This window comes from Platalea leucorodia (genome assembly GCF_965183815.1).
Source record: "Platalea leucorodia genome assembly, chromosome: 4".
Lineage (NCBI taxonomy): Eukaryota > Metazoa > Chordata > Aves > Pelecaniformes > Threskiornithidae > Platalea > Platalea leucorodia.
Window position 1 is genome coordinate 71,025,106 of NC_138826.1, and position 23,347 is coordinate 71,048,452.

Consider the following 23,347-nt stretch of genomic DNA (forward strand, 5'->3'; position numbering starts at 1 on the left):
CTTAGCTTTGTGATTCCCAGCCCTCCTATCCTCGGCAGCCTTACCCCCTCCACCACCTGCCCCAGGAAACGCTGTTCAATATGAAGAGCAGCAGTGCTGGATCCTGCTTCCAGATCAGCATTTATCTCATGCCGGGCTCCATCCCTCAGTATCCAACACACATCCTTAAACCTTTTGTATTCTACGTAAACATCTTTGCCCAGATCTTCTAAAGCGCCGGGCAAGAGAGGAAGCAATAGTCTACAAAGAGCATGAAACCTCTGCGTCATGGTCTTATCCACTTGTCCTTCACAGATGCCGGCAAGTCCGGCTGTGCAACACTGCATGAGGCAGGGGCTGCACGGGGAGCAAACCGAGATATGTAGGGTCTGAATGCACTGCGAAAGGCCAGCGTGTGTTGGCAATAGATGCAGAGCCCTGATTTCCTTCTTCCTGAGCCTCCAGTTTCCAAGCTGGGTCCCACAGAGCATCCCACAAGCCACCCCGCGCCTGCGGCATCCTCCCTGTAAGTGGAAGCCCATGAACCACCCCTCCCACCACAGCTTTCCCTGCCGGGCAGAGCCAGGCTCCTGGATCCATGTATGGGGAGTGAACATGGTCCATCCAGGAGGAAGAGCAGGTGTGGATAAATTTGAAGCATAAGGAGGTGGAAGAGGACTCACAGCCTGGCGGAAGCCAGCTGCCAGTGCTGGGGGAGCTCAGAGGAGAGGCGGCAGCAGCATGGCAAAGGGCAGGGTCCCAGGAGCTGGGGGGAGGCTCGAATGGGGAAATGGGGGTGAAACCGGTGAAGAGCATCCGGAGATGTAAGTGAGGTCAGGTAATTCCTCATATAGCAGTTCCTGCGCCACGCTGGGAACAGACAAACAAGGCCTTCCTTCCTCCTGGTTTCCTCCTCCTCAGCAGCTCTCCTTTTCGGGAGAGGCAGCCAGCCAGACCGCTCCTCCAGCATCGCTGGCTGCATCCCTCGGGGTGACTCACCTGGCCCTCGCTGCGCTCCGTGGCTTCACACCTCCCTGCCCCGCCATGGGCAGCAAGGGCAGCATGGGCAGAGGGGTCCTGCCTGGGACCCACCCAGGGCAATCGCCGGTGGTGGCCCGGGGTGGCATGGAGCGGCTGGGCAGCAGCTGGCACTGCTTTGGGCAGAGGTTACAAAGCACCTGCTGGCCTCCCAGCTCAGTGAGGTCAAGGCTGCTATTTTAGGCTGGGAAAGTGCAGGAGAATAGACCTGAAATCTCCCTGCAAAGCTGCGATGGGCACTTGACCAGGTGTCAGCTCCAGCGCTGGCAAGCCCGAGTGGCGGTGCTATTTTAGGGATGTATTCTTTCCCTCTGCAGGGGCTATTTTTGGAGGTTGAGTGGGTACGAAAAGGACCCGGATATGTTGCAGATAAGGGGCCGATGACATTTTGGTGCTTGTGTTCCAGCCATAAACACCGCTCGCGAAGGCAGACCCTGGGAATAGCAGCACTCCCAGCAGCAGCAGCCCCATCCTGGCTGCTCTGTCCTTGCTGCAGGCAGCAGGGCAGGTGTGCTGCGAGCTTCCCCCCAGCAGTGCTGCCCTGCACAGCTCCACGGTCCCTGGTCCTCTCCCAGGTGTCAGCGGTGCCCCGCAGCAGCAGCACTGAGCTGTGTCGCTGATGGGAGATCCTCCTCCCCAGTTCTGGAGCAGGCAGTGCACGTGCCATGGGGATGGGGTTATGGACCAAGGGGATCTGCATCTGATGGGCCTGGGACAGGTTTTTGCTCCTCAGCCACAGAAGGGTCCGAGATGTGAGTGCTGCCCCCTCTAACACAGAAAAGGAGGGTCTTTGTTGCAGGCAGCTGTGGTACACGTCCTTTTCTTGGAATTGGGGATACGGGGGCTGGATGGGGGGAATTTCCTTGGCACAAGTGTGTCAAGGAGAAGGCTGTGACCACTGTCATCGCTCTCCACTGCCACGCACGAGGCCAGGGCTTAGCGAGATCCCCAGCCCAGCCTGGCTGGGACACCTGCGTCCCACAGGGCCAGGAGACCCAAGGGCTTTGCCCCATGTCAGGAGAGCAGGTTTCCTGCCCCAGAGCCATGCAGACAGACATCCCATTGGGGCTGGTCTTCCCCATGGATGAGGGGCTGGGGCCAAGGAAGAGCCCTTGGCACTGCTGACCCACACCTTCAGGAGAGGAAGCGCATGGGGGCTTCCTTGGGACCCGAAAGGTGCCGTGGATGGAGATGTGGACAGGGGCAGCTCGTGACTCTGCAAGGCAGAGGCTTGCGTGCTCCTCCAAGCCCTGGGTGAGACCGGCAGCCAGGGCCTCTGGCCTTTTTACTCAAAGTTTCCATTTGTGCCCATGGGACAGAGGGCCCGTTGTGCATGCAGGGTGCGGGGACAGCCCCCCTGGCATTTCAGGGTGGCGGGAGGGAGAGCTTTGAGACAGTGGCGAGGCTGGCCCCCACGCCACGACTGCATGCTGCTCTGTCCCCATGGCTGCTCTCGCTCTGTCACACCAGCTAAAGCTCCCGCCAAGATAGAGGACATCCCCCTGTGTTGCTTTCCCCAGGGCTTCTCCATGCCAAAAACATCAGTGTTGGCTTATAGCTGCCTCCTCTCCCCACCCTGGGCTCCCCCAGGTCTCCTTGCACCCCAGAGCTCAGTGCACGGGGCTCACACTGGGGGAGATGGAGGCGCAGCATGCCGGAGGAGCGGGAGCTGTGCCGTAAGCTGGGACTGAGACAACTTGTCCGGGCCGTCTCCAGCGCAAGCCCGTGCATAAGCCCTTCTGAATCTCCGTCTTTGTTCCCTTCAGTGGCGTCAGTGACTCTTCGCTCCCTCCAGGAGATGATTCTGCTTCCGTCGCTGCCGTTTCCTGTGTTTCTCTCTCCCCCCTCGCTCCCGTAGAGCCAGGCAACACCGGCACAAAAACAGGATTCGAGCTGCTGGAGAATTACTCTGATAACAATGACCAAGGAGACAGTCCACTGGACAGGACCCTCCCTGGAGCCAGACCAAGCGGGGGCCCCGGCCGGCTCACGCCAACTTTTGGCACCCCCCCCTTCCCATTCCCTGGGGCCGTTGGTGCATGGGGGGGATTTCAGGTAGGGGAATGAGTAGACGGAAAGGAGAAATCCTGGGTGGCTCGCTGTCTGCCAGCAGGTCTGTCCATCCCCACACCTTGGCCATGGTGGCCAGGCAAAGCAGCTCTGACCATCCCAATGACAGCTCCCGTTCCCAGCACTGGTCAGCAGAGCATCAGGGACCACATCGTGTTCTCCTTTACCAACCCAGCTCCATTTCCCAGGGGACAGCGTTTTCAGGGAGCAGCCAAGGGCAACTGTGATCCGGCTTCATCCCTGAGCAGAGGTGAAGGCAGCTCTGGCTTGCAGGCAGGACCAAGGGATATAATGCCTGCAAACATGCTTCTCTGCAGCAGTAGCCTTGGACCTGAGTGTCCATCCATCTGCCCCAGCCATGCCCGACGGAGAGCTGGGATCGCTTATCATCCCAGATGGAGATCTGAATTTCAGGGAACCCTCACCCATGGCACAAAATCCTCTCCTGGATCTAGCTGTGCTTCTGGAGGAGGTCCCATCCCTGGCTGCTCACCACCGCTCCCTGCCAAGGAGCTGCCACCCTCCCAGTGCGCTGGTGGAGCCATGGGGAGAAGTATTGCCTGCTTCGCTTTGTGCAAAGCTGGCCAGCACAGCTGAGGCAAGGAAAGAGTGAGCCTGGCTGATGTTGCCTGAAGCGAGCTAAGAAACACACGCACGGACTGATCCACTGGCAGGTCTGGAGGCAGCGACAGGCGCTGGGAAGGAGCTGCTGAGCAGGAGCACAGCTGGAGCCCGAAGAAGACGCGCCTGTAGCCTCGCACTGGCTTGTTGAACAAGCTGCGTCTGTGCACGCGCGGGTGTCTGCGCCGCCCTCCCCCCTCGCAGGTGCTTGCTCACCCCTAACCGAGTGCTCCCTTCGCCTCGCGCGGCAGGGACCTGCAGCTTGGGGGGCAGCAAAAGCTGACTCTGGGCAACAAAAACCACCCCAGTGACATCCCTCCCGGCTTTATGGCCTGGAAACCACACCGCCGTGCCCCACTTTAACAGGGCATCTGCTTCCCACTGCAGCTGCAGGTGTCTTGGAGGTGGTGCAACGCAAGAGATGATGTCCTGGAGATGGCGGAGCTCAAAGAAGTCCTTCCTGCAGCAACACTCAGCAAACGCCAGCCTTGCAGAGCAAAGCTGGAGCACGACACTGCCTCCAGCCTTACTGATCCGTCCAGCCTTAGCCCTGACCTTGCTGCTCCAAGGGAAGATAACCATCGCCCTACCCTGTAGATGCCCAGCAGATGCACAGGACCTTGGAGCAACTGGTGGGACCAACGCCAACCGTAGGCGTGAGTCTGTCCTGCCAGGGCCAGGGGGTTGTAATCCCCCAGTTACCAGTGGTGCTGCTGATCGTAAATTCCTGGCGAGGGAGGAAAAGCTGACTTTTGGCCAACACAGGAGGTTTCTGACCAACAGAGGCAGGAAATAGCTACGGTGAGCGAATAAATAAATGGTGCAACTGTAGTTCTGCCTTACATGGGCTTTGTGGGGAGTTTTCCTTTGTTTTTCAGGTTGGCTATTTATACCATGGAGTGTGAAAATGATGTCAGCGAAGCCTCTGCTCTTCGCTGCAAAGAAAACCAGCCCTGAGAATTTTTACAGGGCTGAGAGACCTCCTTGAGCAGCGAGACTCAGAGGCTGTTCATAAAGCTGGCAGAGCTGGCAGGAAACCCCAGCTGCTGTGCGATTCCCAAGGAGTCCCCTCTGCTTCCACACACCCAGCTCAGGGGGCCAGTTGTTCCAAACCCGTCCAGGATATGGCTCTGCCCCTGTAAAAGTCTGCCTTGTCTAAGATGGACTCATAACCCCCTCCCAGAACATCTCCACGTCCCTCCCAGCCTCCTCTTTCTCGCTGTCATTCTTTTTTGCTCCCTTTTTCTCTACCCTGTTCTCCATCGCAGCCTTTAAGGGTTTCAGCTCCAGCCTACTCAGCCTGCTGGTATTGCCCCAGGTCTGCCCTGGAGGACAGGAGAAGAGGGGACGGAGCGTGCCTCTCCTTGTGGGCCTTTCCTTCTCCCCTGGGAAAGCCCAGGAGGTATTTTGGAGAGCTGAGCTCCCAGCTGGGCCATCCTCGTGCTCACATGAGGTGGGAAAGCACAGGTTCAGCCTAGAAGAGAAAGGTCCACCAAGTTCAAGTTGAGCCTGCTCGGCAGTGGATGGTGGGCAGCAATGGCCACACTTTGGGAAAGGAGAGAAGGGATACACCCTTCCTTCCCACCGCATTTGTCCCTGCAATTAGGAGCAGCGATGACAAGCCCACACAAGCCGCTCAGCAGCCAGCGAAACCTCAACCGCCGGTCCTGGTGCCTGCGGGCAGGGGCGGCCGGCAGCGGGGTAGGAAGGGAAAAAGCCAATCCAAGTTCAAGGGTTGCCGGTGTACTTGAGACGAGAAAAACTCTTGCTGGTGACACATGCATCAGGTGTTTCCAGACGATAACAAAACCTGCCTGAGGTCATCGATATTTAATTAGCAATGGGCTTGGTTAAACATTATCCCGGGGGCAGGAGGGAGGGGAAAAGTGCTGAATTGAAGAAAGAGATTTAACTCTTTGCAGAGAAGGGTGAGGAAGAGGGGAGGTTGCCTAGAAGGAGAAGGGGTCTCCATGGTTGGACCCCATCGGGCTCTGACATTAGGCTTGCCGGAGGGGAGGAAAAGCTTTGGGGTACACGCGTCTCTCAGGTCTCCAAGAGAAAGAGCTGCTTTGCCCCGTGGAATCAAAACGAGCTCAAACTGGAAGCTCAGTGCGCCTGCACCCCAATGGCCCCAGGGTGGCCGAGCACGGCTGCTGGAGCAAAACGCTGGTGAGTGGCAAGGGAAATGCCGGTGAACGGCGAGGCCGGTGGCTTGTCTGGTTTCCCCGCTGGAGCCCTCCCGGCTGTGGCCGTGCCGGCAGCTGGGGCACCGCGGCGCTTTCTCTCGGATGGCTGAGTCACAGCCCTGCTACCTGTGCGGGTTCGCACCTGGGTCCCTGCCTCGCTGCCGTCTCCCTCATTTCCTCCGGCGGCTAGGCCCCTGGCACCCATCCCATGGCCCCACCCCAGTGCCCCGGGGTGAGGAGGAGGGAGGCATGGGGGGGCCTTACCTAGGGCTTCCCTCTGGGAGGAAGGCTTGGGTTGAAGACGAAGGGATGCCGAAGGCTTGGAGTGGGGCGAATGAGTGCATTTTGGCCCTCCAAGCACAGCCTGACACCCCGGTGTGCTCCAGGAGGAGATGCTGTGAAGGTCTGGCTCAATTTGGGGTGAAAGAAGCAAAGCAGCGTGCGATGGAGGGGGAAAGACGTGTCGCCAAGGGAAGGGAACTGTCTTGGGGCTGCAGCTTTCGTATCTTCACACTCCCTCCCCAGCCCTGGCCGGCACCAGGCGGGAGCTGCGTGTGCGCAGCAAAGGAGGGGGGCAGGCTGTGCACAAGGAGCCACGATTAACGGAGCTGGAGCATCCTGGTCTCCGCAGGTGCTGCGTATGTTGCAAGGGGGAAGCTGCGGACCCTGAAACAGGCAGCTGGCACTTGACTGTGAGGGGTGAAGGGCTGCTGCGGCACCTTGACATGGAGCAGGGCAGGACCCAGGTGAAACTGTGCCGAAATCTTGCTAGCACCCACGCTGCTCGCACCCATCCCGCTCCATCCTTCCCTGGCCCCTCGCTGTCCCCCTGCTGCTCCCTGCCATCTCCCACCTCCAAAAACCCCTCTTGGCTGCCCTGAACCTGACACGCATAATTACCCTGAGATCACAGGGACCTGCTGAAAGAGTGAGCGTGAGCCAGGCTGGGAGCGGGGGGACATGAAAAGCAGCCGCAGCCCCTGCCCGCAGCCAGGCCCCCCACCGCACCAGCAGCCCCCCGGCACTGGGGACACCTGGGGAAGGTGCTTGCTGGGAGAGGGGAGAGGGAACGTGCTTGGGAGATGGACAGGACAGCACAGCCCAGCTTGGGATGTGGCCAGCCGCAGCTCCTGCCGACCAGCCGTCAGCCCTGGGGCCTGCTCCTGCCCCAGAGGAAGCCCCTCTCGGTGGGGAGGAGGACGAAGCTGGACCGGCATTTGCCCACCGCCGCCTTTGCTTGCTGGTGGCCTGGTGCCAGGGGGATGCTCCCACTCCACCCCAAGCAGAGCCTGGGGGACAGTCGGCCTTTGCCAGTGCTTGGTGTCACCACCCCAGGGATGCTGCACACTGTCCCTCCTGCATCCCTGGCAGCAGTGGCAGTGGTATCCCACCGGCGAGCCCTCAGGAGGGATCCCCAGAGCAAAATGACCTTTGGGGAAAGGTCTAGGGAGATCTCCAGCGCAGCAGCATGATGAGGGTCCATGGCTGGGATGGGGTCAGCAGCAGCAGGTTCCCACAGCAAGGATGCCATCTCCCCTCTGCGTCACCGGTGATGCAGACAACCTGCCCAGCGCAGCCATACCACACTCCTGGGACCTCACCCTCCCCTTATCGCTGCTTGACACCGGGGCCAGGCACCAAGGAAGAGGACGGAGCTGTGGGACAGAGAAATAAACTCCTGCCAGGCATCTTCCCCTCACCAGGAGCAGATGTATTCCTGCTTTCTCACCCCTGGCTGCAGTGACATCCATGGCCACAGCCTGCACGCCCTGCACAGGAGCCATCAGACGTGGCGTGGGTCTTCACCAAGGTCCCTCAGGAGTGGGAGAGAGGATGAAACTGAGGTGGGGAAAGTAGCACAGTCCCAGTCCTCCTGCACCCCTCACCCACGAGCTCTGAAAATGGAGGGGGAGTGGGAAAAAATTAGCAAATCCCCCATTTTGGGGCAGAAGAAGCAGCAGCAGCAGCAACCCTCCAGATCTTCAAGCAAAGGAGGAGGCTGCAGCTCTGGGCAGGGCGTAATGGCGAGGCAGATGCAGGGATTTCATCTGCGAGGAGCGAGGAAATGTCCCAGAGCTGTTTGATCTTATTGTATGGAGGGAAGCAGGAGTGGGCGTCCAGCCTTGCTAGAACCAAACAAAGATTATAAATACCTCCCGCCATCAACAGCTCCTCACTGGCCCAGCCCGCCAGGGCCCTGATAGCTGGCTGATTCCCAAGGGGAAAAATGAACCTTGGTTTCCATCCAGCCCTCAAATGCGGTGGCGGATAGGAGCAGAGCGCATGGCAGATGGCTCCAGCCACAGAGCTGGGGGGGATTTGTCCCTGTGGGATGATGTGCATGGGGGGGGAGCCTCTCCCACCAGCTGCACACACGGCCGCACGCAGTGGGAACAGCCCTTGTTGGCTTAATTTAGCCTCTACCGCCGCTGGTGTCAATAAAAAAGTTAAAAAATATATATTTAAAAAGCCCCGTGATGTGGTGGCTGGGCATGAAGTGATGCCTGAGCCTGGTGACAGCCTCTGAGAGGTGTCCCTGTGTTCCTTACGGCACCAGGCTGGATCCGGGCATATGCCTTCTCCCACTTCAATCCTTGGATTTGAATTCAGTGCCACACGTAGCACCAAGAGTGCTGCCCGACATCGGGGTGCTTTGAGGCCAGTGAGGGGCTGAGCCCTGGCGCTGCCTTTTGAGTGGCACCAGGGAGCCCCGGGGACCCCAGCACAGCGGCTGTCCCCACCGGGAAGGGAGGGCAGCCCCGCACCACATTTTGGGGAAGTTGGGAGGCAGCAGGAGATAAATTTAGTCTTCCCCACTGTGCCCGGCGGCTGCTTGCCACGTGATTCCCCAGAGCCACGCTGTGGGGGGGATGAGAAGACTTCCCAAAACTCACGTGGGCTCCTGTAAGCGCCATGCCTGGCCCAAGAGCAGCGCTGCACTGGGACCACTGAATCCTGATGGCCGTGGTGGCCATGAGAATGGGGGAGCTTCAGCTTTGGCTTTGCCTTGGCACAGGGAGCTCGAGGTGCCCACGGGGCTGCGGTCCTGGAGCAGGGCTGCCCACCACCCCCTTGCCCCACGCAGGGAGGGCCTGACCTCCGTGGGGACCCATCTCCCCGCCACATCCATCCCCCCCGGGTCCCACAGGCACTTCTAAGGGTTGGTGAGAAGCCAAGGAGTTGTCAGGTACGAAAGCAGTTCTCAGACTGGCGGGGCTGCAAATCAAACACAAGCCACGCTCAGAAAAGCCCAGTGGAGCTGCTCCAGCAGAAAAGCCGCCGTGCGGCGCATGAACCCAGCCGCGTCTCCCCCGGGGCGCCTTCATCAGCCCCTCTCCCCCGTCGAGCATACTTGAAGCTCCCTGCCTGTCACTGGGATCAAAGGCAGGGGCCGGGGCAGGAGGCAGGGGTGTCAGCTGGGCCACTTGTGAAGCTGATCGCGGGAGCCAAGACCTCCTACTTGAACCCGCTTTTTTTTCCCCCTCCGGGCATCCTTACACGCTTCTAACATCTTCGCTCCAGCGTTGCAGCTGCATCTCGTTTCATCTCTGGCGAGGGAGAGAGGCAGTACTGGAGCCAGATGTGCTCTGGGAAGGCTGGAAAAGCGGCCCCCACCCGGGAGCACTGGGTCCCAGCCCCTGCACCGCCGGCAGCTGGGGAGCGCCGGGTGCCGGGGGTGAAACCCAGCCCCGCTTCCCAGCCGCGGCCGTCCCAGCACCAGCTGGGACGGGCGCGTTCCCACGGTGCCTGGCGCTGTTTCGGCGGGGTCAGGGCTGTGCCCGTCCTCCCGCGGCTCTCGTGTTGGTCAGAGCATCACCGGGGCGCGGGATCTTTTCTGAGCGGGCAGGGATGTCGTTGGCCATTTTGGAGCAGGGAAGGTGCACTCAAGCAGCGCCCCCGTGGCACTCGGGGAGCTGTAGGAGGTGAGACGACCGTGCTGAAGAGAAAAAGCTCAATGTTAACAGGTGGTTGTTTTTTTTTTTTTTTTTTTTTAAAAAAAAGCCACCCTAAAAACCAGTTTCTGGGCTCTCGCGAGCTGCTGGACTGATGTGTGACATGCACTGATTGCTGCCTATTGCACTGGGGACTGTCCCCAAAAGAGAGGAAGGATGCTCTGCAGGAGCGGGAAGGCTGGGGGGACAAGGGCTGCCAGGCAGACCCAGGCGTTGGGAGCAGGAAGCTTTCGGCATCCCCCGGCTTCGCCTCCCACCTGCACAGCTTGGCCGGGACCTCCCACACCTGGATCCCAGGAGCTCCCCAGCAAAGTGCCCGGGCAGCATCGCGGGGCTTCGGGGAGCCCTCGGAGGGGCCGAGAGGGACCACGTAGCCCCGGGTGACCTGGCCTCAGCTAAGCAGGGTTTTTCTCCAGGCCAGCCCCACCAGCAAGCCCTTGGGGACGAGTGTCCCGCACACCATCTACAGAGGGAGGAGCGCCACCTCCTGACGTTGGGTATCCTCCTGCCCCCAGGATTCCAGGATGGAAAAGGATTAAAAAAAACTTTTGTGGGGTTTTTACCCCCATCCAACGTTTTATCAGTCAGAAACCGTTGCTTCAAGAGTAACCAAACCCAAGTCTGGCACTGTGTCCCAAGTTGAAGCAGCTCCTCCTGCTAGACACACGCCAAACATCTTCAATAAGCACAGCATTTCTTCAGGACTGCTTCCTTCTACTTAGGTGCTAATTTGACTAAAATTTCCCTCCGCTACCATTGCCACTTCAAAATACATTCACCAGATCCCCAGCCTCCACTGGAGCCCTCACCACAAGGTTTGATTTGGTAAAACGAGGTGCCTTTACAAATTTTCATCGAGGTGGCACGTAGCTCGTCGTGGATGCTCATCCCCAACACCTCATCGTTTATCCCAATAGTCCCAGTTCCCTCTGACAGGCCTGACTGGTTCGATTGAAGCAGCAGTAGCAGACAGGGCTGGCTTAGAGCCAGGCGCTTTCTAGCCAGCAAGCGCGTACGTGGTTGAAACTGTCCATCTCAGAGCCAAGCAAAAAGACCACCTAAGGCTCCAGAAAACCTCGGTCTTGAGAGCTGCTCATAAAACCGTGACCTCAAGATGGACCAAGGTTGGAAGTTCCACTTTCCTGCACTGGGGGAATACTAATTTAGGGCTCTTCTCTACCTACCTGCTGATTTAAGACTTGTGGGGGGGGGGGGAAAGAAATAAAATTAGTGGGTGAGACCTCTCTTGTTACACTTGGCCAAAATCAGGCAGCAGGTTCATGTGTTAAATGAGGCTGACAGGGAGCCAGCCAGCCTGTGCAGTCATCAGTCTGGTTTCTAGGGAGACAAGGTAAATGTTTTTCCTTCTACTTGCCACCTTTTAACTCTTACAAGGTTCTTACACACCACCACAGGAAATGTTGTCTACATCCACCTTTCCCCATTTCGGTTAGAAGAAAGGGCACCAAACGGGGTCCGTCTCAGAGCAGCAGCGCACAGTGGTGCATGCATCTGGAGGGGCATTGCCTCGATTGCCGCTGCCTCTCCAATTATGGTCAGCGAAGGATGCGCCAGCCCGGTTCTCTAAATTTACACCAGCCTCAGCCAGGCTGCGGCCCGAAGCGCGAGTGATCTCACTGCTGCGGCTGGAGGCCGACAAGCGCTCGGGGCCGCCGCTGCCTTTCTTGGTATCACGCCTCGGCTCCCCTAACTGCAACGCTCCGGTCCGGTACCGTACGCGGAGCCAGCCCCTTCGCCATCGGGCTCTGCGGGAACACCGGCCAAACCGCCTCCCCGGGAGCCGAGCATTTTGAGCCACGCAGTCACGCAACACCAGCAGCGCTCACAGCTCTCCCTCCTCCCTGGAGGGGGGATGCGGAAGAGTCACCCTCCTCCCGTGCCCGGTCACCAGGCAGAACCTTTCAGCAAGGACGGGATTCAGGAACACCGAGCTGCTGCGAGGCAGGAATTGGGTCACGTTGCCTGCTGCCTTCTGCCGCTCTCGACAACAGCGCACAGGTTACATCCCCTCTGCCCTACGGAAAAAAAACCTGGAGGGTTTCCATGGCAACAGCCGGCATCAGCCACCTACCTAAAATTTAGTGATCTTTCAACTGTCTGAAGTAGTTTCTTTAATTTCAAAACCTGTTTGATTCAAAGGAGCTCTCTAGCCACCCAGCAGAGGATTAATACATGGAATAATACCTCAGCAATTGCAAACATGTTTAGGGCTCCTGCCGCTTTACTATTTCACACAAGCAAACGGAGAAGCCTTGCTCTGCCCCAAAATCTTTGCTCTCCAAAACCAGGAATGGCAGCTTCTTTCTCATTACAGGAACCCTGCTCTGAGTTGGATGCTCATGAATCCGAGCTTTACTTGCTGCTTTGGTTCGGTTGGTCCCACGCATAGGGCCTGCAGGGAGAGTACCTGACTTGACACAGCTATGCATAAACCAAGAGGAAAAGTTAATTTCTTTAAAATATTTTATTTTTCGGTCTGAGAGGACACAGGCCACAAGACTGTTCCGCACATTAAGCTGTCTCCTCTTTTGCAATGCGATCTTTCTTGAGTGGTCCCTGAAAAGAGAAAAAATAAAAAGAAACTATGTAAACAGCAGTCGGCACCAAAGGCCACGTCACACCCCAATAACAATGCTGTCATTTCTTCTCCTCTTGCTGCAAAGAAATTAAGGCAAAAAAAAGCCCTCAGTGTTGCAGCCCGCTGGAAATCCCAAGCCCCATCCCCACAGCTACAGGTTTTGGGGGAAAGCTGAACTTGGCACAGCCACGCTGCACCAAATCGATGACTTCACACGTAACGGAGAAGAAATGCTGGTGCCACCTTGTGGGGAAGCCGCCGTGCAGCCCCCGAGCAGCTGAACCCCCAAGGCCTCGCACCCAGGACTTGCTTTCTCCAGCAAGTGACACATTGAGAATGCCACCCACGGCCGGCTGCGAGCACCATCGTCCGGAGCTGCTCTCGGAAGAAATGCAGCGCAGAGCCACTCCCCACGGGTGTCAGATACTGCTCGGTGCTTGTTCCACGCCTCATCCCTGAACGGCTTGTGCCCAAACATGGCAACACCCCTCAGGCGCCAAGCGCTGTCACAGGGGAAGCGAGACCCCAGCCCGCCCCCGTGGCTATAACCGAGTTGGCAGGATGAACCCTCTCGACTGAAGCTACGCACTTTGTTTCACAGAAATTTTCACCCTGTGGCAGCCCAAAGGTCAAGCTACCAACTGCCATTAGCTGAAAGACAATAGAGAGATGCAACACAAAGCTGCCAGCTTCAGAAAGTGTTCTTACCATGAAAGCCTTCTTCTCTTCAGCTGTCTGGAAGCGGCCATGACCAAATTTGGAGGTTGTGTCAATGAACTTCAAGTCAACCTTCTCCAGGGCCCGGCGCTTGGTCTGCACAAGCAGGGACTACAAGAGAGACACCAGGTGAGCACGCAGCAGCGCCCTTTCAGCCTGCCAGTATGCTGGCTACTTCTTATCACCTCCACGGCTAACACCTCTGACCTCACACTTCAGCTGCTATTACGCGCAAGGAGCACTTGCCAAGAAGCCAGCCTGCACCTTTGGCCTTCAAGGCCAAGGACTGGTCAAGCTCACACCAGCAGGCGAGCCCAAGCCAGCCTGCCAGCGTCCTTGCGGTCCACAAGAATTCTTGATCCTAGAGCGAGTACCTCACGCTACTCCTACTTCTGGTCATTGAATCACAGAATGTCCTGAGTTGGAAGGGACCCACTAGGATCATCGAGTCCAATTCCTGTCCCTGCATAGGACAACCCCAAAATTCACACCATATGTCTGAGGGCGTTGTCCAAATGCTTCTTGAATGTCGTCAGGCTTGGCACCGTGACTGCCTCACAGGGGAGCCTGTTCCAGTGCTCCACCACCCGCTGGGTGAAGAACCTTTTCCTAATGTCCAACCCAAACCTCCCCGGCATATCTTCCTGCCGTTCCCTCGGGTCCTATCACTGGTCGCCAGGGAGAAGAGATCAGCGCCTGCCCCTCCTCCTTCCCTTGTGAGGAAGCTGTAGACCGCGATGAGGATGAGGTCTCCCCTCAGTCTCCTCCAGGCTGAACAGACCAAGAGGTGGCTTTGTGTGCCTGTGTCCAACAACAGTCTTCTAGGCTTTTCTTTCTAGCTGGCGACATGAATCCCCCCAGCAGCAACCAACACCTGTACCAGAGGCAGTGCAGCTAACGTAAGCTGTCCAGCCCATTTGGCTGCAGGCTGCACTGCTCACCTTGCGCAGGGTCAGGACCCTCTTCTTGGTCCCAACAACACAGCCTTTCAGCATGATGAAGTCGTTGGTCACCTCACCGTAGTGGACAAAGCCTCCCTGAGCAAGGAGAGAACAGTTAGTGCTCTGTAGCAAGCAGGACCAGTCATCACATCTGCCTACGGCTTGAAGTTCTCACAGCGCTTCTGGGTCTCAGTCATTCCCATATCCACTGAAATCCCATTTCCAGTATTACCTTTCGCTGGTCAAGTTTCTTGATACAACAATTTACTTGCTGCTGCTAAGACTTTTGCTAAGAACAGCAGCAACGAGAAGAGGCTGACAAAACAGCAAAAGCTGCTTTCCCTGCTAAGTTAGTCCTTATTTACTAGTACAATTTCTAGGTTTGTAACATCTCTCTATGCTATTGCCACACATCAAATGCAATTAGCAAGTTACACAAGTCAATACTGAGAATGACTAAGCAACACCACCTCCCACAGCGGCCAAGTTTTTCCTCAAGAGCTCTTCATTCAATCATTTCGCATCTCGTACCAGGCCAATTTGCCTCTTAAGATTGCAGCTCACAACCAGACTCGCCCCACGCAGCTCCAACAACTCACCAGTGGGTTAATGCTCTTGTCAGACAAGTCATAATCAGTTGATGCATTGTTTTTGATCAGCTTTCCATCCTTGATTTGGTAACCCTGGCCGATCTTGTAGATCTAAAAAGGTCAAGAATTTCTACTTAGCGAAAGGTAGCAGAAAGGGCCTGTCATCAGCCAAAATGCAAACAATTCTACAAAGGATTGGAGAAAAATGTCTGTTGCAATTTGAAAACACATGGCCATACAAGAATTTTACGGTTATCCAACATAACAGTTACTGCCCCTGAGGATTACATTCAAACAAACAGGGCAAAGCTACCGAAGCAAAACTCTGCACTCTATTCACTGTCATGCAGTGGGCAACCTTGGCCAGCTCTCGTTTCCTCCCAGCAGTTCAGAGACACAAACCTTCTTATTGATTTCAGTCCGATGGTGATAGCCCTTCTGACCAGCCCGGGCCACAGAGAAAGCCACACGAGCGGGGTGCCACGCACCAATGCAGGCCACTTTGCGCAGACCCCTGTGAGTCTTGCGGGGCAGCTTTTTGGTGTGCCAACGGCTGGTGACACCTGAAAGAAACCAAAGTAGTGTTGCCAACTATCGTCAAGCTGAGATGTCACCAAATTGGTTAACCAGAGTTTAAGCCACCTTTCAAGCTGCTGTCCCTGGGCAACAAGAGAAGCCCAGACCCAGCATCCCAGGAATTGACCACGTTTCCCAGTGAAGCACCCTGCCTCTGCACCGCCCACGCTCCCTCCCTGGCTGTCCCTGGGTTGTGTTCTCAGAAGGAAGGCAGCATGGAATGACTCCTCACGGGTGTCAGGCGCTGTGCCCAGCGCTCATTCCATGGTCTCATCATTGAACCGTGACAGCACTATGGGTTTACCTCCTCAGCTCTTAGCCCACACACCTGTGAAAACTCAAGGCTAGGGTTTCATTAAAATCTGTATCCCGATCACAAAGAGGAGAATGTGTTTACCTTTATATCCCTTGCCCTTGGTGACTCCAATGACATCTATCATTTCATCCTGGCCAAAGACAGTTGACACAGGCACCTGCTGTTCCAGCTTCTCCCGGGCCCAATCCACTTTCTCAGCAACGGTGCCACCATTCACCTGGATCTCCATCAGGTGAGACTTCTTCTGTCTCAGGGGAAGCAAACGCATCTAGGAAACAAAGGATAAAATTTAGCTCCTGCTCTTCCGAGACAGACCTCACTAACTAGCCCAGTATCATTCTAGCCCTGGCCTAATCTGGTTTTATATCTAAACATATTATTTTCCAAGATATACAACTTCAACGTACAGAAGTAAAAGGCCCTACGCTAAGAGGAAAGGCTGCACTGTGGCTTAAATGACAAGTCACAGTATCTGGAAGTTATTCACCACCCACAGGAACACAGAATTAACAAGTGCCTCTCACCCCAGAGCCTCCAGCCAAACTCCATCCAGGAAGGACAGGAGATAACAAGGGGTAATGGTTCTAAACTGAAAGAGGGTAGGTTTAGATTGCACATAAGGAAGAATTTTTTTTACTATGAGGGTGGTAAGATGCTGGAACAGGCTGCCCAGAGAAGCTGTGGATGTTCCATCATTGCAAGCATTCAAGGTCAGGCTGGATGGGGCTTTGAGCAACGTGATCTGGTGAAGGACGTCCCTGCCCATGGCAGTGGGTTGGACTAGATGGTCTTTAAAGGTCCCTTCCAACCCAAACCAAGCTATGATAAAGCCTGCTGCAGTAAAGGTCACTTTGGGTAGGGTCACACTTACAGTTACTTCTGCTATATTTAGCACAGAGGGACTGACAGGAGTATCAACAGCAGCTGCAATATTACCTTTGCTGTCTAACATGGGAAACAAATTCTAGTAAAATTAGCAGTGTCATAACTAGACATCTTATTGCACTTACAGCCAACCCAAACATTTAATTAATCTCCCAAGAAAGCCTGGCAGAGCACTGATGTTTAAGGGAGACACCACCACACCACTCAGCGATACGCCTCCTCCAGCTGAGCAACAGAAGCCACCAAAAGCCTCCAAGCGTTTGCAGTCCCTACAGAACACAGCCTGAAGTGATGCTGACCACACAAACCCCAGAGTTAAGCGTTCAGCCTGTTAATTAAGAGAGCCCAGGTCTACATGGTATCAGCACAGGACTGAGTCCAAGAAGTTCCTATTATGGTGCAGACTCTTTTGAACTCTGCTTCAGAAGACTGCCAGCGGTTGCCCTCAAGGCTCCTCAAGCATCCTGTGAGCACACGCTTTGTACGGAATGACGAGTACCAGTATTTGTATCATGATTAACAGTTAGCGTGAGGCTGCAGGGGAGGGCAGAAATCTCCCTACAGAGACGGGTCAAGCTTTATGCTTGCTTGCTTAGTTGTTTCCACCGTACACTTCAGTCCTGCAGACACTTACCTGAGTGTGAGCCATGACTCTAATAACCTGGCAGTATTTCTTCATGCTATTGAAATCTTTCTCCAACTGCTTTTTGCCTTCCTCATCTTGCCATTTCTTGCAGTATTTGGTGAAGGCCTTCTTCTTAGACTTGTGCCTTCAGGAGCAGAGCAGAGACAAGGTTTGGCTAAGCCCTTCATCAATCCCCCAGTAAGTGGGGACGAGCGGAAGGAGCTGCCACCTCAGCTGGTTTCGGCTCATTGCCAGCTTCTAAGAACTCTTTTCCACTGGCAAGCGGAGCCTGGAGCTCATCAGACAGAGGCAAAGTTGCCAGAGCTGAGCGGAGCTGCCATGAATTCCAAAGCACATTAACATTCACAGTACAGAAGACAAAAGACTGTAGAGAGATGTTGAACAATAACAGAAAAAACAGAGCTTTAAAGCAATTGTCAGATGACTGCTATCTGCTTCAGAACACCGTAATTTCCCCCCTTGTAAGCCCAAGCTATGCCTGACAGTTAAGGTCATTACTGTAACACCCTTGAGATCATTATTGCTCTACTCTCACGTGTTCTCAGCCTGCAAGTTCATAAACAGGCTGTGAGCTCTAGACCCGCTGGAGCCACGCTTGGGCAAATGCGCATACTTCGAATGGCAACAACAGTGCCAGGAACAGTAATCAGAAGTAACACTCATCTTCCCCTTTCCTGAGAAAACAGGGCTACAGTCAGGACTCGACACTCAACAACAAGCGCCAGAGGCGATTTCCTTATGTCCGCCCGTCGAAGTATCATCATGTGTAGCCTGTTAAGGAGATCTCAGGCAAAAAAGCAACACTGCCACCCCCGTGCCAAGAAGGGCACCAACATTACACCGTCACCCTCCCAGAGCCGCTCCTACAGCCTGTGCCATTACTAGACCAGTTCATCAAGGCCCAACACTAATTGCTGAAAAGCCTCTTCAAGAAGCTGTACTAGCATAACCTGCAACCCAGCAGAAAAAAAAAAATAAACCATGGCATGAGATTAAGGCAACAAAAGCCCTGCTCTCTTACCAGTTCTTGTAGAAGCGACGCTTACACTCATCGCTGATGTGCTCAGCAAAGATGGTCTTGAAGCTGCGGAGACCGTGAGGAGTCTGCACGTAGCCCACGATGCCCACAATGACCATGGGAGGAGTCTCTACTATAGTGACTGCCTCGACCACCTCCTTCTTGTTCACCTCTGGATGAAGACAGACATACAGCACAATGATTAACACCAGCATCAGCTACTAAACATCACCTGTTCCTTCTCACGCACAAATTCTTCCTGTAAGAGATTAAGTGACTGAAGTTCTTTTCACAAAGGCAAAGAAGACGCATGGTAAAGTGACCCGATTGTAAGTTATAATTTAATGCTGGCAAAAATTTGAGGCTGGCTCAGTAAGAAGCACAGACAAAGCCTGATAGGCAAAGTGGATGGTAGTAAGAGAACTACATTCAGGACTCGACGATCAGCAAGAAAACGCCAAAGGCGATTTACTTATGTCCACCTACCAAGAAGAGGGCATCGTAAGTAGCCTGTTACACTACAGCTAAACCAAACCATCAGGTCACTGCACATCTCAGAAACAGGACCATTAACAAAACAGCCACTGCTTGACATGAAGTCTTGCTGCTGGGACCTCACTCACATTGAAGTGGGAGGGGTTTGGGTGCTTTATACCTCACCCACTCAAGGATGCTGAAACAGGGTGAAGTCAAGCCAGGACTAAAACTCAGAGGTACTAACAAACAGGTCATCTTTCGCCATTCATAAAGAAACGAAACCTAGCTCCTCTATTCAAAAGAACATTAATACATACTGGATCCAGGCCTGTCGACTTCACGGACAATGTGGGTCATGCCAGCTTTGTACCCCAAGAAGGCAGTGAGATGGACAGGCTTGCTGGGGTCATCTTTGGGAAAGCTCTTCACCTTGCCCCTGTGCCTGCTACTGCGCTTGCGGGGCAGGAAGCCCAGAGACCCGTGCCTCGGAGCTGAGAACTTGCGGTGAGACTAGAGAGAGAAAACAAACATTTAGTGCTTGCCACAGAGATTCTTATACCCACTCAAGGGCCAAGGCCAATTCTCTTCTTGCCTTGAAACACGAATACTATGTATATACAGGACATTTTGCATTCTAGAAATTCTTCTCAGCATCAGCTGTTTGGCTTCTAAATTCCATTATAATGTTATAAGAACGTAATCCTCATGCCCCAACCACATCCCTCCTAGATTTCCTCAATGTCCCCTCCCTTTCAAGCTTATTTTAAGACACCACCAAGTCCCACTGTAGTTAGGGAACCACACAAACTGTAGTTTAGCCACAGTGTGCCACCGGAATTTCAATGCACTCCAGAAGCCTAGAAAATGGAGAAGCACAGATAACTTTCCAGTATGTTTCAACGGATCAATAACACTATGAAAATAAGCATTATAAAAACAATTTCAGTTTGAAAAGCTGCAGTAAAACAGTATTTCAACATCCACCTTTGAGTCAGCCACTCTGGGTGGAAGTGCAGGTTTTATTCTAAGCTGTTCTCCTCAACTACCAGCCTGCGGCCCCCCTCTGCCACCTGCGTGCCAAGTCAGGCTGGGTTCTATCCGGAGAACTCTCAGCCCAACAAAGAATTACCCATCCCATCTCACATCCAAAGAAAAATAGTGTACAGCTAAACACGGGGCTAACAACCAATAGCTAAGAAATATCTCTTAGTCTTAAAAAAAAATACTCGACACGAGTTGCCTTAAGCAGACAAAGCTTACCAGCCCCAAAAAGAAGCTTTCGTTAGGATTATGAATCTTGTAGCAGTGCCCAGCAGAGCGGAATTTTGACAGCTACGTAACACTAAAGGCTGCCAGCACAACACCTTCTCATGCGAGTGACATAATCAAACACGAAATTTGATCCTACAGCAGAAAAGCAGCGAACTGCATTATCAGACCGACCGCTCCGCCTGCTCGCACCTCCCCCCGCGGCCTCGCTGCCCTCGCAGGAGCGGGGAAAGCAGCCGAGTCTCACTCTGACCGCGCTCCTGGCCTTCGAACGCGCTCTGCCCCGACCGCCGGCAGCTCTCTAGGGAAGACACCCCTGCTTCTCAAAAAAGGGACAGCAAACCCCGCCGGGGGCAACGCGCCACCGAGACCCCGGGCACCAAGCAGGCCCGGCCGGCGTCCCCAAGGCAAAGCCTCGCCCGCCCACGCCGCCCGTCGCGGCCGAGCCCCGAAATAAGCCCCGCGCCGCCTCCCGCAGGGGCCGGGAGCGTCGGGAGCGGGGCCGGGCAGCCGCCGGGGGCGGGATGGCGCCGATACCCGAGGGATGGCGCGGCCGGGCCCGGGCGGCACCATCACCGCCGGCAACACCCACCATCTTGTCCCCGCGCCGGGCCGGAAGGGCCGGAAGCTGCCGTGCGCGCGGCTTTTCTAGGCGCCCCGCCCCCCGGTGACGCGCGCCGGTCTCGCGAGAGGTCGGTGGGGCGGCGCTACGGGTGGGGAGCGGGGCCAGAAGGGTGCGCGGGCGGCCATCCGCGGCCGCCGCGCCGGGCCCGGGGCTGAAACAACCCGTGCGAAATACCGGCGGGGTTTCTTGGGAATGTCAGTGCCTACGCCTACGGGTCATACCGGATGACGTTATGTCGTGCTTTACAGAAGCAAAAGGAAAGCGAGGAACGTCATAAAATACACGCAACCCCTTACATACACGTTTAGCTGCGGTTCTTCATCACGTCAGGCAAAGCCGCAGGGCTCCCGCCTCATCGTTCAGCTGTACGTCACGTCAGCCTCCTCCTCGAACGGGCGGGAAGGCTCCTCGCCAGGGGAGCGAGGCGCGAGCGAGCGTCCCACGGCGGCGCGGGGCGGGCGTCGTTGGGTCGCGCCGGGTGGCTGAGGGGGTGTTGGGCGCACCCACGAGCTGATCTGCGGAAAATAACCGAGCTGCTGAACGGTAAGATCCACCACGCCCAGAGGCTGAATAAATTGGGAAGAAGTAGAAAATGTTGTGTTATTATGAGGAACGTGGGCCTTCACCCACCGCTGCCCGTGGTAGGAAAGGGGGCGCAAACCCAAGGCCGTGAAGATGATGGCGCCCGGCCCTGGCTGGGCGGGAGCTTCCCGCACACCCGGCGCTTGCCCTCAGCATCTCCCGGGGCTTACGGAGAAGGACGCGTGTGACGAACACAGGGCGGTGGGGAGACCGATGGCTCCCGCCCTGCCTCCTCCCCCCCCGCCGGGGACCGCGGCACCGCGCGGAAGCCATCCCAATCCCCACCGCGGGGATGCTGACCCGTAACATGCGATGTAAGTGCTGCACGTTACGGTTATATCAAGTTACTGCAAACATTAATTAAACAGTTCAAGCAAACACCTACCTACAGAGCCAAATCCCGCTGCCAGCTGCACAGGAGTAAGAGAGCTAAGCCATCCAGCACAGGGGGGGATGGTTACCCAGCTAGCATTAAATAATTAAGGAGGTCATACCCAAGTGTTAAACATGCTTAATCGACTCCCAGAGACCTTCCCCCTCCCCAGCTCCGGTCCCTGCAGGTTAAGTAAAACCCAATGCTGGAGGCTTTGCTGGAGGGGCTCTGCGTGCAAACCTGCATGAAAAAGCCCGTACAGACCGAGAGGTGCTTCGTTTGGAGGATGTTTCATTGCCTGCCCTAACCTGACAGACAGCGGGAAGGGAACCAGTATGAACTGGAGGGCTGAGGGTCCAGCTGTGCTGGTGCTGCAGCTCATCTTCCCAAAACAGAGCTGCCCCATCCCTGGAAATGTTCAAGGTCAGGGTGGAGGGGGCTCTGAGCAACCTGGTCTAGTCGAAGACATCCCTGCTCGTTGCAGGGGGGGTGGACTAGATGACCTTTAAAGGTCCTTTCCAACACCAACCCTTCTATGATTCTCTGGCTGGATGCGATGGGGGAGCGTCCATCCCCTACCTCCAACCTGCCCCTCAGAAGGTGCCCCACAAAGGATGAGGGATGGCTGCTCACTTTGTAGGGTGCTACTCCTAATGGGTGACCAAGGGGGGCCTTTAAATGCTCTTTTATCTCCCCCATGCATTTGCCTCTCACTCCTGCACTGAGCTCTTGAGTCACCCAGCCGATTTGTAGACTCTGCCAAGAAAATGGATTCGGACTCAAGCAGAATGAAGTGCTAGAGGGGGGTCAAGCATGTTCCCCATCCCACTGCTCTGCCCTTTGCTCCCTTGCTGCTAACCTGACTCTCCACACAGGTGTGACCCGGAGGCGAGCGGGACCTAAGCCATCCAGCCGGTCATTCTGCTTCGTCAGCCTCCGTGCTGACGGCCGGGCGCAGCACCGTCGCTCTGCCTGGGTCCGGAGCGGAAGCAGCTGGTTTTGCTGCGTACCTGGCTTGTTTGGCCAGGTCCAAACCCTGTTTGTCCAGAACACCGGAGCGTTTCAGACACCTATTTAGCAAAACCAAACCTCTCCCCTCTTCATTTATCTCCCCTCTTTCATTCATCTCCCCCAATTCATGGGGATTTAGCTTTCAACGCAGGGACTTTTGCATTTCTGGGCCCTTCGAAGATGTCCTGGTGCTGTAAGGCCTTACAGAGTGCCCACAGTGTTCCCACCTCGCCCTTCGTCTGGCTGCTTCCAGCGAAGCTGCTGCTTGGTTTGAGTTGAGTATCGCCGTAACGAAGAGCTAGAGGTGTCCCGTGGTGCGCTCAGTGGAAACGTGGTGCGGAGCATCTCTGCTCAGCTGAAGCATTTGAGCGGTTGAGCTCCGGTTGTGTCCAGGCTGAAGCGGGCAAGCAGACTCAAAACAGTTTTGGCTTCTGCTGCCGAGCTTAGGGAACCACGTTACAACCCAAGGGCTTGCTTTTAATTTCAGTCCTATTAATATAGATTATCGGGGACCCTGCAGAAGCCAGCGGGCCGCTGGTACACAGCTCCTCTGTGCAAAAGGCACAGGCCGAGGAACTTGAGCCTCCCCTAAGGCTGGACGGCTTCTCCCCAGGGATCCCTTCCCGGCTGTGCTGGTGGCCATGGTGGTACCGTGGACGTAAGGTGCGTATCTCGCAGTCTCTGCCTCCCGGTGTCAGGAGGTCTCCCCAAAATCTGGGCTCCCCATGTTCACAAAGGCCCTTTTTCCTGCTGCCCCCAGCCCCCCCGGGACGCGGAGCCTGTGGGGTGAGGGATGTTAGAAACGAGAGCCCGAGGCTTTGCTGCGATTTTGAGGCTCACCAGGCACTTCTGCCTGCGAGCAGGCGCCCGGCGGG

General features: G+C 55.7%; 1 protein-coding gene across 2 annotated transcripts; it reads right to left on the reverse strand.

The window, feature by feature from the left end:
* Positions 1–12,313: 12,313 nt before the first annotated feature.
* RPL3 (ribosomal protein L3) lies at positions 12,314–20,543 on the reverse strand. Of its 2 annotated transcripts, none has more exons than XM_082310354.1 (10): positions 20,474–20,543; positions 18,930–19,122; positions 18,139–18,307; positions 17,106–17,241; positions 15,668–15,854; positions 15,097–15,257; positions 14,704–14,805; positions 14,105–14,200; positions 13,155–13,274; positions 12,314–12,424 (listed from the first exon to the last, which is right to left on the reverse strand). In XM_082310354.1, the coding sequence occupies exons 1-10, from the start codon at positions 20,474–20,476 to the stop codon at positions 12,380–12,382; spliced, it is 1,212 nt and encodes a 403-aa protein (XP_082166480.1). In that variant the 5' UTR covers positions 20,477–20,543; the 3' UTR covers positions 12,314–12,379. The 2 variants fall into 2 exon arrangements, with proteins under 2 accessions (XP_082166480.1, XP_082166479.1); XM_082310353.1 differs by having other exon boundaries at positions 20,419–20,485.
* Between the last annotated feature and the right edge of the window lie 2,804 nt (positions 20,544–23,347).